This window comes from Emydura macquarii, unplaced genomic scaffold (assembly GCF_026122565.2).
Source record: "Emydura macquarii macquarii isolate MOO-44397 ecotype Brisbane River unplaced genomic scaffold, CSIRO-AGI_Emac_v2 contig_2890, whole genome shotgun sequence".
In the NCBI taxonomy this organism is placed as follows: Eukaryota; Metazoa; Chordata; order Testudines; family Chelidae; genus Emydura; species Emydura macquarii.
This window is the reverse complement of record NW_027133027.1, coordinates 3592194-3608242: the sequence shown is the minus strand read 5'-3', so window position 1 is coordinate 3608242 and position 16049 is coordinate 3592194. Positions and strand designations below refer to the sequence as shown.

The following is a 16049-nucleotide window of genomic DNA, read 5'->3' as shown; positions in this document are numbered from 1 at the left end:
TAGCTATCCTTCAGGCTTTTGTTCTTTTTTGTGGTAAACAAGTCTTTGCCCCCGGATGCGGGCAGGAAAAACAAGATCTCCTTGCAGCATCTCAGAAAGGGAATGCTTACTTCTTACTCTGAATTTAATTTTCATATATTGGTGAGTTATGCTTACACAAATGTCGCTGGCATGTCTCCAGGAATCTAAAATAGAAAAAAAATGTTTTCAATTGCATTGCAATGCAATGCGTAAATGCAAAAGGAAATTAGTGAAGATACCAGAATAATAAAATGGTTTCTTTAGCTGGGTTTCATTGTATAGGGGATGGCATAGTGGAGAATAAATAGAAAACCAAGAAGACATTGACTGAAATCCCCCTACATGGGGTCAACAAACTTATTGGCCCTGATTTTTCTCTCTCTGATATGACACCAATGAAACTACATTGACCTCAATGGAGTTACTCTGGATTTACACAAGTGTAAGTGAGCACAGAATTGGATGTGGAATTTCTTGCTCATTTGTTCTCCCTGTGGAAGCAGAAGGGGGTGTGTCCTGCAAAACCAATATATTTCCAGAGAGCTGTATAGATCTTGGTGAATCAACAGACGTCAAGCCAATTTGTGCACCTACACTGGTTCCTAGTCCTCCCAGACTACCTCTGCCCTTTAGCAGCACTGTTTCTGAGATGTCTCTCTCTCACCTGTCAAGGCCTCATGTGGGACACAACACTCAGAATAAAGGGTCACCAAAATTATTTATTCAAAAAACTTTAAATGCTGAATAATACCTTCCTTTGGTGTATATAATTTTCTGTAGCCTGAGTTTTCATTATTCTTTATTTCTGATGTAAATAATTTTCAATGATAGAAGTGAGGGGATATCAAAAATTTGTGTTGAATGCAAGTAACTTTGGGACTAAAATAAGTGATGTCCCTCAAAACAAGGAACATTTGAGAGACATGCTGCCAGGGAATCCACTGCCAGCTGTTCTGGCCAGAACCTTTTGTCAGGAGGAAACCCACATCATAGTGTGGCTTGCCATTAACTTACTTGGGAGGACCATGTGGAGCTGATGGGGATCTAATGCCACAGACAGCAATTGCCCTCCCCCCCAGTCTTCTACCCCAGTCACCTACCCCAGTCACAGAGCCTCTATACAGGAACTCCTGGAATAGGGAATGGTATCAGGGGAATGGTGGTGCAGAGATGGCACTTCTGTCTTTCACAGCTGGACAGTTCTGCTGGACTGTGCTCACCTGTTTCTACAGATGCTAGGTGGGCAGTAGTTCCCGCAGAAAGAAGGAGATGAAATAGCCAGCTTCATATAACATGAAAGTTAGTGAAGAAATTTAACTAGTGTATTTTATTTAATTGTCTTACAAACAAACAGTCTATTTTACTACTAATGTATTGATAGCATTCCATGCATTCAGAGAGCCCCCAGTACAATGGTATCTGAGCCCAGTTTGCAAGCTTTAAAGTGGGAGCAATTAGCATTAGCAAAACAATCTTCTTTTTATGATGGTGCACTGGAGAAAACTTGAATGAGACATTTCAAAAGATATGATTAAGATTTTAGATGGATCATTTGAAATATGTGCAGCCAAATCCTTCTTTATTAAAGGGAGAGGCTTTTTATAAAAAAGCTTTCTAACAGATGCAAAAGAAGAGAGTCTCTCTTCAGTCTCTCTGGGGCAGGCCAGTTATTCGGCCTCCTACCCCAAGCCCAACAACACTAACAAAAATAATCACCTTGCCCAGGGTCGGGGAAGAGTTAAAGTGGAGGGAAAGCTGAGTAAGCGCCTGACCAGCCCTGAGCCCCAGGGGAGACGGCTGCAGCAGCAGGATAGGGGGTGGTGAAAGAGGCAACCTAGCATTTCAGGATCTCTAGGTACAACCATAGCCCATCCCGCCCGCTTCTACACCCCTTCTAGGGCCACCACCATCCCTCCGCTGCCCCCAGCCCAGGGCACGCCAGCCAATTGGGGCTATTTTTCGATTGCACTGGAAAAGAAAGCGGAGTGGCGGCCGGTGACACGTGAGCTCTAAAGAGGGCGGTGCAGGAAAGCGGTAGGTGACAGCAAAACTCCTCCTTTCCTTTCCTTTCCTCTTCTCACAGAGCGGTCAGGATCAGGCGTGCGCTGCCCTGGGGTGAGCCCGGCAGATGAAGGTTAAGGTCCAGGCTGCTGCGGCCGCCTCCTCCCCATCCCACTTGTTGGCTGCCCAGCGGTTCCTCGGGGAAGAGCAGCCGGGTTTTCGGGCTGGGTGTGTGTGTGTGTGTGTGCTGGGGAGGAGAGGAGCCCTGGGCTGTGTGATGAGCCGGCTATGGAGGGCGAGCCGGGGGGAGCCTCTGGGGCCGCTGCTTTGCCGCTGAGCCGCTCCGGGAGCCGCGGGGCACAGCAGGGACCAGCTGCCGGGCGGGGGGCCAGCCCCTGCTGCCGGGCTCCGGGGCTGCTCGTCCCCCTTCCCAGGGCGGCAGCGGCGGGCTGGCTCTGAGAGCTCCGCGCTGCCGCGCTGAGCATTGCAGCAGCTGGCGGTCCCACCTCGGCGTGCAGCAGGGCGGCCGCAGCCGGGAAGGAAGGGGGCTCAGCGCCGGCCTAGAGGCAGCGAGAGCCGCAGCCATGCTGCCCGGGGTGGGTGTGTTCGGCACCAGCCTGACCGCCCGGGTCATCATCCCGCTGCTGAAGGACGAGGGCTTCGCCGTCAAAGCGATCTGGGGCCGGAGCCAGGAGGAGGCGGAGGAGCTGGCCAAGGAGATGAGCGTCCCCTTCTACACCAGCCGGATAGACGAGGTCCTGCTGCACCAGGACGTGGACCTGGTTTGCATCAACCTGCCGCCCCCTCTCACCAGGCAGATCGCGGTCAAAACCCTGGGTGAGTGTGAGTCCCACCCGGCTTCCCTGGGCACAGCGGCAAGCATCTCCTGCCCCCTCCGACCGAGGCTTGGAGGGCATGCCCGAGATCCCCACTCCTGGGTGAGGGTGGGAGGAGCATCTGTGGAGCTCTCCCCTTGAAGCGTTTCCCCGGTGTGTAAATAAACCAGTCAGGTCAACCCCAGGGTGTGTGTGGATGTGACACCGGGCTGGCGCGCCTGAGTGTCCCGTACAGCCATACAAAACAATGGGAAGGGGTTGAACGCTCGCTCTGGCCACACATAGAGAGATCCTGGCACTGATCTTTCGCCAGCTCTCAGTCATCACGCGCTGCACGTGTCCGATGTCTTGCTAGGGAAGTGTGTGTGTGTACACACTCTGCAGCGTTTGTGTTTTTCTCAGTGTCTTCGGAGGAGATGGGCTGCAAAATGAACGGAGCCCTGCTGGGAAGCTGGTGTTAGCGAAGCCCAATTTTTGTTGGTATTTTAGGACTGAAACTGGGATTATTTTGTGCTGAGGTTTGGGATGATTGAAGCTGTCACGGTCTTTGAGATTTGGACGAATGCGTTTTGATATGTCATCGATGGTTTGGACCAGACACCTCATTAAGGCAAATACTGCAAGTTTTTAGGAAGCAGTGTTTCCCGCATCTCTTTTTTCAGTGTTGGAAAGAGTTCATTTTTAAATGCTTGATGTTGAGATTAGTTACTCTGCAACATCATGGGGTAAAGTTCTGGCCCCCTTGACTTCAATAGGAGTTTTGTCATTGACAATGGACCAGGATTTCATCCACAGAGGTGATGAATACCTATGAAACCTGGATGCTCAGCACCTGTCAGGGTCAGGCCCTAATAGTGTCTGAAAGTTAGGTTCAGAATGGGAAAAAAATCTGTTTCATGATAAAAGGGAGAAAATAATCAGGAATTTTCATATATGCATAGAGCAGTACCAGAAGTGTATCTGCTCACCATTAACTCTCATCATTTAGTCTTTGTGTGAAATGAGAATTTAGTACCTTGCACAGTTGGAAGGTTGGGTCTTATACAATAAACCTAAAAATTAACTGGAGCAGGGCACAAGGATCAACAGATGCAAAGCAGGGAAACAAGCAGGAAACTATGATAATAAAGGAAATATTTTTACACAGGAGGCTTAATCAGCATCACATAAAAAGAAAAGAAAGGACTGAAAAATAAGCATACACACTTGTAAAGAGAGTCTTTGGATTTAATTATACTTTAACTCATGTAAAAACAGTGGCCTAAATTCTGCTTTCATTTGCACTAGTGTAAACTGGATTTATTCCATTGATTTCATGTAGGGAGACCACATAGCAAGTGTGAAAAATTGGGACGGGGGTGAGGAGTAATAGGCACCAATATAAGACAAAGCCACCGATATCGGGGACTGTCCCTATAAAATCAAGATATCTGATCACCCTAACTTCATGGCCTCCTATGTAAAGTATTTTTTTTCTATCAAGGTTGACTTTACTGGAGTTACTCCCAGATTTACAGCAGTGTCACTGAGATCAGACTTTGGACCTCTAGTTGTAAATGAGGGAATGTAAATTAGGGACAATGTGGTAAGTCATCTTTTTAATTGACAAAGGTATGTTGAGGTAAACAAATCAAGTAGTGGCTATTTAGTTTCTTATTGCAGTTCTGTGGGCTGATTGCCCCCACTATTTATTGCATCAAAGTATTACAGTATTACATTGCTACTAGAAAGCATAGTCATACTAAGTTATCATTAGTGATGTTAATTTTGAAGGACATTTTCAGTCTCTAAAGGAAGAGTTGAGTACCAGCTCTAAAAAACTTTAGTTCTCTATTCACAGGCCAGGTATAGTGCAAGCATTTGCAATATAAGCTTTGCCACAGTTTCTTAATATCTCTGACCAGAAATAGTTCTTGTCTTTGGGTAAGAGAACCTGATCATTCTTTATAGCAAGCCTTTGACTTTTTCTCAAGATTGCATATTAGTTATGCTTTGCCTGCCAAATCATGTGTTAATGGTTTTATAATGTAGATCTAAATGTCCCAGAGAATGTAAATTACCATGGAATTAAAAAGACAATGTCAAAGTTTTAGACCTTAAATCTGACCTAATATAAAATTGCTAGAATTTGACTGTGAAAGTCCTGCAAATTCTAAATATCCCATCCCCGTCCTCCTTAATGTACTACTCTTTTACTAAGGCCTTTGTCTTATAACTATCTGTGCTTGGGTGGACCCGTGTCTCTATGTGGGAACCCCATAGAACAAAATGAGACTCCAAAGATGTACTGGGGGTCAGTTGCAGGATTAGAGGCTATGAAACCAACAAGAAAAACAATTGTTTTGAATGTCAAATTTTGTTCATCTTATGATATGCATATGTAGTAGCAGTTAACTAGCAAACATTATTTCCAGATCTGTGCTGAAATTATTGATGATGCTGGTTTGACAAAATAAATTCAGGCTACATTTTAAAAAAGGAAGTGGTGTTTTCACATTACTGAGTGATAGTACCTCTCCCACTCCCATTTGTCTACGGGCAACTTGCCTTTCTGGCATTTATTATTTTTAAGTATTATTTTTGTATTGCAGTTGCAGTGAAATAGGTAAGAAAGACATAAAATGAGAAAGGATGGCTACATATTAGTACTTCCTTTTCTCAGTCATTTCAAAGTGATTTCTTTGAGAGTGGTTTGATTTTGAACCCAGGCATTTGTTCTGCAAAAATGAAAATCCTTGTGGATTCAAATACAGTAAAATGGCATAGAGAGTGATGATTTTGAGTCATTGGATTTTCAATTTTTGGAGGGCGGAGTGTACTATTTCTGAAATAAGGAAGTCCATATGATCATGTTCCCTGAACTGGGGAAATGGGTTCAAACTTCCCCTCTGAGCAGGGGTGCCAGTGTAGCCTGATGGAAAATGGCAGCCACTATGACAAAGAAAATAAATGGATCTTATCTCTTCTTTACTTTTCCCTTTGTTTGTTTCCCTCTTCATGCTTCACCTTTGACTGCAAGAAACATTTGTATGGCAAGGTCGTTAATAGGACTTACTGTTACCTAGGGTTTAACTTGGTGATTTAGTCTGTAACAAGGACTGAAAACTGTGCTGTCCTGGATTATGGCAATTTCTCAAGTACTTTTCTATACAGAAATCCATTCTGGTCTATCCTGCTGCTGCTGGAGCCCTGTAATGTGCTTTTAGGGGGAGTACATCTTACTTTTACCGATTGTGTATTTCTGTGCTTGGAACATGGACCTTTCACCTGCAATAGTAGCTTGTTTTGTTTTCAGTATTGAAATGTTTTGTTATTAAAAATTAAAAGCTTGGGGAACCGGATGGCAGAAGGTCTGTGTTATGCTTATGTTATGTTTCACTGTCACCTCCAGGGCCCTATTTACACTGGGAATTTACAGCACTTTCCCCACCGCAGCTGGTCTGTTTCTGATGCAGGCCCCTAAGGTTAGCTCTGGTGTAGATGTAGGTGCAGGTGTCCTTACAGCTGTGCAGTTTAACCCTGGTTTAGACAACACAATGATAACAATTCCTGTGCCCTATCTTCACCATGCTTCTCCCATTTTGACCTGCAGGTGGAACTGCTCCTTGAACTAGACTGATGGCAAGCAAAGGGCTAGTGCAGCCCATAATTGGGAAGGTTCAGAACCAGCCTGCTTAGGAAACAGACAAAAAGTTGTTACAAATCCAGGGCTGTTTAGTGACCCATGTGAAAGGAGTTGGTAGTCTGAGTCCAGTTTTTATATGGAAAAAAAATAATCAAAATCCATGGGTCTTGGTTCCTATCTGTAAAATGGGGATAGTAAAACCACTTTTGTCTGCCTTATCTATTTAAATCATAGGGTCTTATGGGCAGGGACTGTCTCTTACTCTTTGCTTGTACACACCTTGCGCAATGGGAATCCAGTGTTAGTTGGGGCTTCTGGACATTAGGATAATGCAAATACCAAATAAAGAAATAATATCACAATTGTGAGAGTCCTGTGGCACCTTAAAGACTAACAAATTTATTTGGGCATAAGCTTTCGTGGGCGGAAACCCACTTCGTCGGATGCATGAAGTGGAAACTTCAGTTTGGCAGGCATATATACACATGCAAGGATGGGTGAATTACATCACAGTAAGGAGGGCAAGTGTTAACGGAGTAAATATCACAATTGGCTTCCTTCCTGAAGAAGAAAGATCAAGGATTGAATGGGCATGGAAACCTGTTCTAGTATGCAATAGGAACTCTGTTCTTTCTCACTGCCCTTGACAAACTTGGGGTACTTGCCCTAACTTGTTTTCACTTTCTTTTTCCATGAGCTGGAAGCCATTTACTCTTCCACTACTTGCCTGCAACTGCAGTCTGAACGGACTCTGGGTCTGACATGGTGCTAATGCAGGAAAGGAAGGGTGGGGCTGAGAAGTCGAGATAGGACAATGTGCTGTCAGAGCTCTTGTTAGCATTCAGAACTGGAAGAGTTACTCGTGCTGGGAATCTGATTTTATCCCTATGGAAAGAGTTCTGACTTTCCACCCGGTTAAAAATTATCCATACATGAATTCTGACAAAGTATTAATTCTGATATTCCTCAGTCCTTGCCAGAAACTGTTGTGTAATATTACTCATTGTGTGCTGCTAAACAGCTGCTACATTACACCCACTGATGTACCTGATGTGGCTCCTGGGAAACCTGGTTAGATTCCATCTGTAAATTTAAAGGAGAGTTGGGATCATTTCTCTGTCTCTGCTGGAATCCACCCATTGTGTGGGTGCTGATAAACCATCCCTGCCAGAGATGACTTATTCCTAGGGCCCATGCAAATACTGCTAAGGAGTCTAATGTTTTGCATTTGGAATGCATCTAGTGTCAGATATTTTTTAAATACATCACAGGGGCTTGCCCCCAGCTCCTCTTACAAGGTCTTTGCCTCCTCTCCCATTTCACTTTATACAGATTAAACACTCTGTTATGCTCTAAATATTTACCATATATTTTTTCAGGAATATACTCTAAACATTAATTAAACATTTATATTGCAGTAGTACCTACAGACAAACCAAGTCAGGGCTTCATTCTGCTAGGTACCAAAATGTTGGCAGCACATCTACCCCAGAAATAGAGGTAACTTCAGTGGTAGTGAAGAGATTCATGAATCCAATCTAAAATTAATCTGCATCTTCTGTTATCCCCACATAATTATCCTGTTAAGCAATTGCAGAGTTGTAACTGTGGTAGAACTTGATCCATTGTCTGTAAAGAGGTTTGGGATCCTTTGGGGATGAGAGGCTCTATTAAGGTAAACAGCATAATTATTTATTAATAGCAATGTATAGATCTGTCCTGCTCTAGTCAGTATAAACGATAGCAGCAAGGACATTGAGTAGAAGATCTTGTGCTTGGTAAACAGATGACTTTGTGGAATATTAAACTTAAATTATGTCAATCACATGGCAGATGAAAAAGGTAGACAAAGAACAATCCACCTTTAAACAGCACCATCAGGAATAGTTGTGAGTGGTACCCATTTTGCACAAGCCACCTACTAGGAAATCAAAGCAAACAATATATTGGCCATCAGCTGTACATGCCCAATACCAGCTGAACAAACAATGTGTATTACTGAAAAAGGTAACTGACTCTTTTAGTGATATACGTCCAGTCATGCAGTCCTTCAACTTTATCATCATTCAAGCAAACATCCTACTGGAATACAGCAGAATTGTGCCTGTGATCTTGTCATGGTGCTGATTTGCTCAGGGAAAATACTACTGTATATGACCCATATACAATGTAAATCAGTTACTACAGTCATGAGTTCAGAACAACAATGGTAGTCCTGGCTTGTGCTTGAACCCCAACAACAGTAACTCACTCCCCTTTGTGTCCTCTTCTTTCTGTCCCTCAAATCGTGGTTACTTTTCTGGATTTCCCACATTGTCCTGTTTTCTCTGTATTTGTCTTTGACATTATCTACGTTAAAGAATTTTAGAGGGGGGGGAAATCCCATTGGTGCTGCCAGCAGTTCTGTTGCCCTAGGAGTAGCACTGGTGAGAGTTCTAGAGTAGACAAGGCGTTGGCATCTTCCACTGTCTAACTCACTTGGTGGTAAAAACATGGGAAGCTGTTGGAGGCTTCTCTACATTAGAGAATTACACCAGTTATAATGGAAGCAGTTGTATTAAACCAATTTAAGCACAGTTAACTGAAACAATGAGAGTCCAGTAGCACTTTAAAGACTAACACATTTAATTTGTTAGTCTTTAAAGTGCTACAGACTCTCGTTGTTTTTGCTGTATACAGACTAACACAGCTACCCCTCTGGAACAGTTAACTGAGTCCACTCTAGCCATGCTGAATGGGTTTGATGCAGTTTTGTCCAAACTAGTGCTGTTCCACACCATTTCATTTGCAATGCCCTGTGGGTATCTATCCTACAGTTCCTGGCTTAGCTCCCAGAATTCCAAAGGCTTCAGAAGGCTACCAGGACAGCAGCAGGAAAAACAGTTGCACTGTTTCAGATAGCCCCCATCCGCACTGGCATTAAACCAGTTTGGATGGAAATAGTTTTGACTGATGCAGTTCTTAGACCTGCAGAATCTAGTCTATTCCAACAGATTCTTAGTCCTGGCCTACACACAGGTTTTGTACCAATATAACTATTTTGGTTAAGGATATGGTTTTTTTTTTTTTTACTTAAATAGTTATACTGGTACAACCCCTTATGTGAACTTAGTTATACCGATATAAAGGTGCTGTATTGCGTATTCCCCTTTCGTATGGAAATAAGCTATTCCGGTGTAAGTACTTTTATACTGGTATAACTGTATCCATGTTAGCAGGGTTGTACTGCTTTAACTACACTGGTGCAGTGAAAATGGTACAACTTGTGTGTAGACAAGGCTTTAGAATGCTTAGAAACTGGTTGATGCATTTGTGTGTATGTGGACAAGAGGGCCTGATTCTTTATTGTGAAGTCATTCACACCAGTGCAAAGTCCATGTAAAGCCATACCAAGTCAGAATAGTAGCATTTTGCATGACTGTAAATGAAGGCACAAAATGTTAATAAATTGTATAATCAATTGCTTGACCACACTTTAGTTCGTTATGAAATATACCCAAGAGACCAAGTAACCAGTGTCTGTCAGGTTTATTAACCTGGCACAGGAAAAAGGTTCTATATGATACTAGTCTCCAAAGAGCAATCCTGTGCAGTGAAGTTATATTTACCTTACGCAGAAGGTGTGCTCCCAAAGTTACACATTTCAGCTGGGATTATTTATATGATGATTTTACAAGTTACACCTCTTTACAGGTCACTAAACCCCAACCCATCGGTTTGTCCCAGTTCTGTAACTTGCTGTTCTGTTCCTTTCTTACCTTTGTTTTGGATACTAGCCTTCCAGGTACTGGTCTGTGAAGTTACTCTCCTAGCTTGTACTAAGACACAGAATGAATGTATTTTGATTTTGACAAGTTTCCTATCTGCATATGCCGGATGCTTACTTCAGCAAATCCAAGGAGTTATGGGTAGCATAAGTGAATAGGATTGTGGTATAGGCCAGTTTAGGCTATATCACTGTTGCAATATTTGTACTTTATGTTATTGGTGCTTAACACATGATAATATATGTATAGTGCTGATAATACATAATATTAACATGATATATATTTATATGCTAGCCAGGATATATGAGTCAACAAAAGTAACAGAGGATCAGGCCCAAAGTGTTTTACAAGTATTCTAGGACATTAGATGTATTCTTAGATCAAGTACATTTCTGCAGTGTAGATAACATATAGCACATTCCCCCCCCCCTCCCCAAATCATTACCACTGGGGTAGTTGAGCAAAATTACTATCACTGATGCTATTTTTCTTCAAACATTTCTAATTTAGCCAAGGCCTTTGCGTATGTTGTCACTGCAGAGTGAAAGTATGGTTGTAGCACAGCTTGGCATACCCATGCTAGCTTCAGTCTAGCTAGAAGAGGACTCACAGTTGTTGTGAAGACATGGCAGTATGGGATTCAACATAGGCTAGCAACCTGAGTATCTACCCAGGGCCTAGTGGACTTCTACTGGGGTGACCGACCCATCTACAACCTTGTGTCGCCACGCCTTCATTACTATTGTTACTGTGCTAGCTAGATTAAAGGTAGGGCAGGTGTGCAAACTCAAGCTACAAGCATACCTTTGCTTGCAGTGAAGACGTACCCTGGAAGGCCTTCCCTGTACAGTATCACTTTTTGCATGATTGGTTAAGCACTAGTCCAACTCCACTGTTGTTAGCAACAGTGGCAGTACTATGTCCACAGGGACAGACTTTCCCCCATCATCATTATCATTGGCAGAGCTTTGTTGGTTGTAGATCAGTGGCGTGAAAAGTCTTAATGTAGATGCACCCTGGAGTCTAGTCTACACTAGGGAATCTTTTCAACACATTCCCACTGTCATAGTTCCCCCTCGTGGTCCATAAAAGACACCCACTCTAGATTCCTGGCTCCCCAGCCATCAATTATCTTGGGTGGATACGCATGTCTCTCTCTCGCTCCTGATTGAGGTTTTTCCAGGTTGGACAGCTCCCTACCTACATTGTGATATTCCCAGCAAGCCAGAGTGCCCAAGCAGGCCAGTGTCTGTGCTTTGCTTTCTCTTCAGTGTCTATGAACAGAGTAATTTCCCACAGTTATAAATAACCATACAGCCCTTTCTAAGCAAGCACATTTATTCTTAAGGTGAAAGCATTACACAGAAAACAGAGAACAATAAAAGAACATACACACATGCTAATAATCTTACCAGAAATCACCACCCCAACTCCAACAGGGGCTCTGTTAGGAGTCAGTACTTCAAATCCCACCAGGGAGTATTATCCTGTGGTTACAAGTTCATAACAGCCTCAGTTCAAAACAGGCACATCCATGCATAGGTTTGTCTTTCCTTTATACAGCCTGGGCCTTTGATTTTCAGATTCCAGGAACGGAGCATCAGAAGACCATGGTCCCTTCCTTAGGATGTAGTGTCTAAAGGCTGGGTTTTCATGTAACCAGGGAAGGGGGGATTTTCACTCACCTCCCCCTAGATATTTCCCAAGGAAATCCACTTTACACGTAGTGTCCCAGAAGACCTTTCTTCTCTGCCACATTGCTCAACAGAGTCCTTTGATAACCTTTGCATTGAATACAATGAACTACAAAGATACTTAAACTTAATTCAGCAAGATTTTTCCAGGATATTGCCACATCTGCCACACCCACCATTGCTAACAAGGGTGCACTGCCATTAGCAGCATTGGGAGCCATAGTTTAGCTGGCTCTTGGACTTGTTCTGAGTGGGTTTCTTTGACTTGATGCTGAAGATGGCTGCTAGCGCCAGAAAGCCATCTAGACTGGGGCTTCCAGTGGTGCTAATAGAGAGTCAACTGAACTGATGTTAACTATTTTAGAAATGTTTGGTAAGATACCTTAGTGTGGAGAAGGCTTTAGGAATCACGATAAACAGCGATTAGCTAAATTGGGGCAAAACATGACTTGCCCTTGTCTACACTTAGGGCCACTGATGGTGATCTGCACCAGTTCCTGACTCAGGTATTATTGTGCATAGATAAGGCCTTCCATTGTAAACTCTTTAGGCAGGGATCTCCTTTATCCGTGTCTTCTAAGAGTATGAGCCCATGATCAACGCTAAGCAAAATAAATAGCAATAATACAGTATAATGCATGTTTATTTTGTAAATCCTTTTTCATAAAACACTTCATGATACAGCTTGTATTAGTTAGTACTATCAAAATTATAGCAGAGATTGTTCTCAGTTGCTATTCAGCAAATCCCAAGGCCCTGTTTACACACAAACTACGCTGCATAGCTAAAGTGGCACAATCCTAATTGTGTGGGTACAGTTAATCCTATCTGAAAGTGCTTATGATAGTTTATTCCTTTTCCCATATGAGAATAAATTATATTGGTAACAAGGCACCTTATTCCGGTATAACTGGGTCCTCTCTAGGAGTTGGACTGAGCTAATGGTTTTGGTTAAAAAAATCACCCCCTCCCCTAACAACATTATACTGGTACAAAAACTATTTATAAACCAGGCCTTAGTTTACCCAGATATTTATCTTGCTTGCATGGTCTTCTGCCTTCATTCTGAATTTATGGCCACTCCTCACACCCATTGTAATGTTAAATTCTCTAACCCTACTTCAGAAGTTTACATCAAAGGATTTTTTCTTCATGTTTTGGAGCTCCTGGGCATAGTGATACAGATAAAGGACAATACATTGTATTTATGTAAAAACTCTGTAGATAAAGCACTTGTGCTGTGCCTCTGATTTTAGTTTTTGGCAGAATTCTAAGCAGTAGTGTAAGTAGAAATGTATAGATAAAAGAAACAAATGACAATCCTTTTGAAAAGTAAATTTCCAAGATTTACAAGCTCCCAGCTATTCCACTTCTAGCTCTTTTTCTTTTGAAAACACTTTGACACTTTAGAGTGAAGATGTTTTATAACATAGGGGATTGCTTTGATTTGGTGGACATCCATTGATGTAGCCTGGCCCAAAGCAGACCAGGTAAACCTCTATAAGCTGTAATTTGCACAGGTACTGTTTACCACTGCTTGAAATTCAGTTAAATTGCACTGGTTAAAATGGAAGATTATTGCAGTTTATTATCCTATAGGGATTCACACCCATGCAACTAATGGCACCTGGACTCTGCTGCCTGAAAATCAGGACAAATCCCTGCGATAGACAAGGCTGGTATCTTCCATTAAACACTTTAAATTCTAGCTCATCTATACAGCCAAGACCATTCAGTGTCATCATCAGTTTGGCACTATATTAATATAACCAGGATTTGTTAACAAATGATCTGGTATCTTCATGCTGAGGATGAAACCACCACAGCAGAAGCATTTTTCCTACTTATTATTCATATTGCAGTAGCTCCTAGAGGTCAGCAATCAAAGATCATAGTCCCATTGTAGTAGACTCTGTGCACACTTGTAACAAAAAGACAGTCCTTGCTCCAAAGAGCTTCCAGCCTAAGGTCCACAACATGTTTTACTGATTTAACCAAATTGGTCCAACTCCCTTGTATTGACACTCTTAAATCACTTTAAGACTTGGTCTGTACAGATTTTGTGCCAGTATAATTACATTGGTTAGGGGTTATGTTGCTTAGGCTTTTATCATAAGAGTTATACTGTACAACCCCTAGTGTGGGTGCAGTTATACTGGCATAATGCCTTATCCAGGTATAGCTTATTCCCCTTCCCATATGGGAATACGCTAAAGCAGTATAAATGTATTTATATAGTGGGGGGGAATGGGGTTGTACTGCTTAACTATACTAGTACAGTTACAAAGCAGTGCAAATTGTATGTGTAGACAAGGCCCAACAGTGCCTTATATTGATTTAGATAAATCAGGCAAGTTCATATTAAGTGGCCTCGGATGTATATTAATAGAAATTTTTATGTGTTAAATTAGAAAATTAAACTCAGATCCAGGGTGGTTAATCTGATGTTTGTCACTAGCACTGACCTCGCTTAGCTAAGCTAAATAAAATCATCTTAAAAACCACAGTTCTGTTACTTTACTATGATTTATAGAGCCATTTAAATAAGCTAAATTATTCTGTTTCTTTCGTCTTTTACTCCAGATGGGATCTTCCTCCAGGTACAGCTGACTCTTTCTTTCCACCTGCATATACACAGTCTGTTGTTGTATTGAGTCTTCAACCCATATGCCCACATTACCATAGCATTTGAGTACCCCACAGTCATTAATGCATGTATCATCATAACACCCCTGTGTGGTAGGAAATTGCTATTATCCTCTTTTCACAGATGGGAAACCAAGGCAGTGAGACTAATTGACTTGCTTAAGGTCACACAGGAAGACTTAGGCAGAGCAGGGGATTGAACAGCTCCCAAATCCTAGGCTAGCACCCTAACCACTGGACCATCCTTCCTCTAAGTTCAAAGTTTAAAACAAGGTTGATGACCAAATTAACTCCTGATGTAATTCCATTGATTACAGTGACTCCCATCTTTGTGCAAATTATATTTGAATAGGAAGAAAATTAAAAAAATTGTTTACAATATGCAAATAATGTACTGACTATATTGTCTAAACCTGTCTTTCCCCAGTCCCTCCCCTCTATTGTCTGATGTCAACACACTCCCCCCCAAACTCCCCACAACTAGTGTCTAATGAACATTTTGGAGGAAGGATGTCCGTGCTATACATTCAACAGCCTGTATGTTACAACCTGTCCCTGTCACCTCTCTGGTGAGTGGACCCAACCACAAGATCCCATATACTCTAAGCCCTGGGGTCTGGGTAGTAACTGATCACTGTTCCTGTATCTGGGTCTCTCAGGCACATTCCAAGGTCCAGACTACATGTCTGACGCCATTCTTGGGCAGTGAGACACAGTAATCCATCAACCTAAGAGCCCCTCCACCCCAACAGTTGCTTAGACCCCACCTGGCCCTGGGAGCTCTAGCATATAGTTCAACCGTTCAGGAACAACATAGCAGTAAAGCAAGGAACACAGGCTTAACAAAACATTTTCTTATCCACACACACTTTACTCTTAAAATAGCACAAGAATGTTATAGAAAACAAATTCCTGAATGCAATCCCCCAGTCTGATCTCACCACTTTTGAGAGTCCTGAGTTTGGTCCAAGTCCTCACACCACCCAGTTTTTCCTGCCTGCTTGCCCTGGTCTTTTAGCTTCTGGCATTGATTAGCTTCCCTTGGTTAGAAAAGCAACACTTTTTAAAACCAAGTCTGTTCCGTTTCCCCCATGTACTTCAAGCTAGGGGAGGTCCAGTCCCCCGGCCTTCCATTAGCTTCTATATAGAGACATTCAAAGTCAGTGGCCCTACTAGATGTCAGGCCTCTGCTACAAAATGGATGCTCTAATCCACAGTGGAGGTTACAATTGCAAATGTTCACAAAACAAATGGAATTCACAATTTTACAGGGACACATTCCCCAGTCTATCACACCTCACCAATTCAGTTAAGATATGAGAGCTCACAATACATGTACTCTGAAAAACCTGCACTCCTCCTTCCTCCAGGTACTGCCAAGATGTCCTCCAGGGAAGGTCAGACTTGACGTACTGGATATTTCAAAGGTAAAACAAGAAGAAGAAGAAAAAAAAAGGGT

At 42.5% G+C, this 16049-nt stretch overlaps 1 protein-coding gene across 1 annotated transcript in view; it reads left to right on the top strand.

Annotated features, from left to right (window-relative positions):
* Positions 1 to 2275: 2275 nt before the first annotated feature.
* Positions 2276 to 16049, top strand: part of GFOD1 (Gfo/Idh/MocA-like oxidoreductase domain containing 1) — a 109387-nt gene continuing 95613 nt past the window's right edge. Inside the window, exon 1 of the mRNA XM_067568366.1 lies at positions 2276 to 2859. Coding sequence (XP_067424467.1) covers positions 2607 to 2859 — 253 coding nt within the window. The 5' untranslated portion in view covers positions 2276 to 2606. The remainder of the gene's footprint in view (positions 2860 to 16049) is intronic.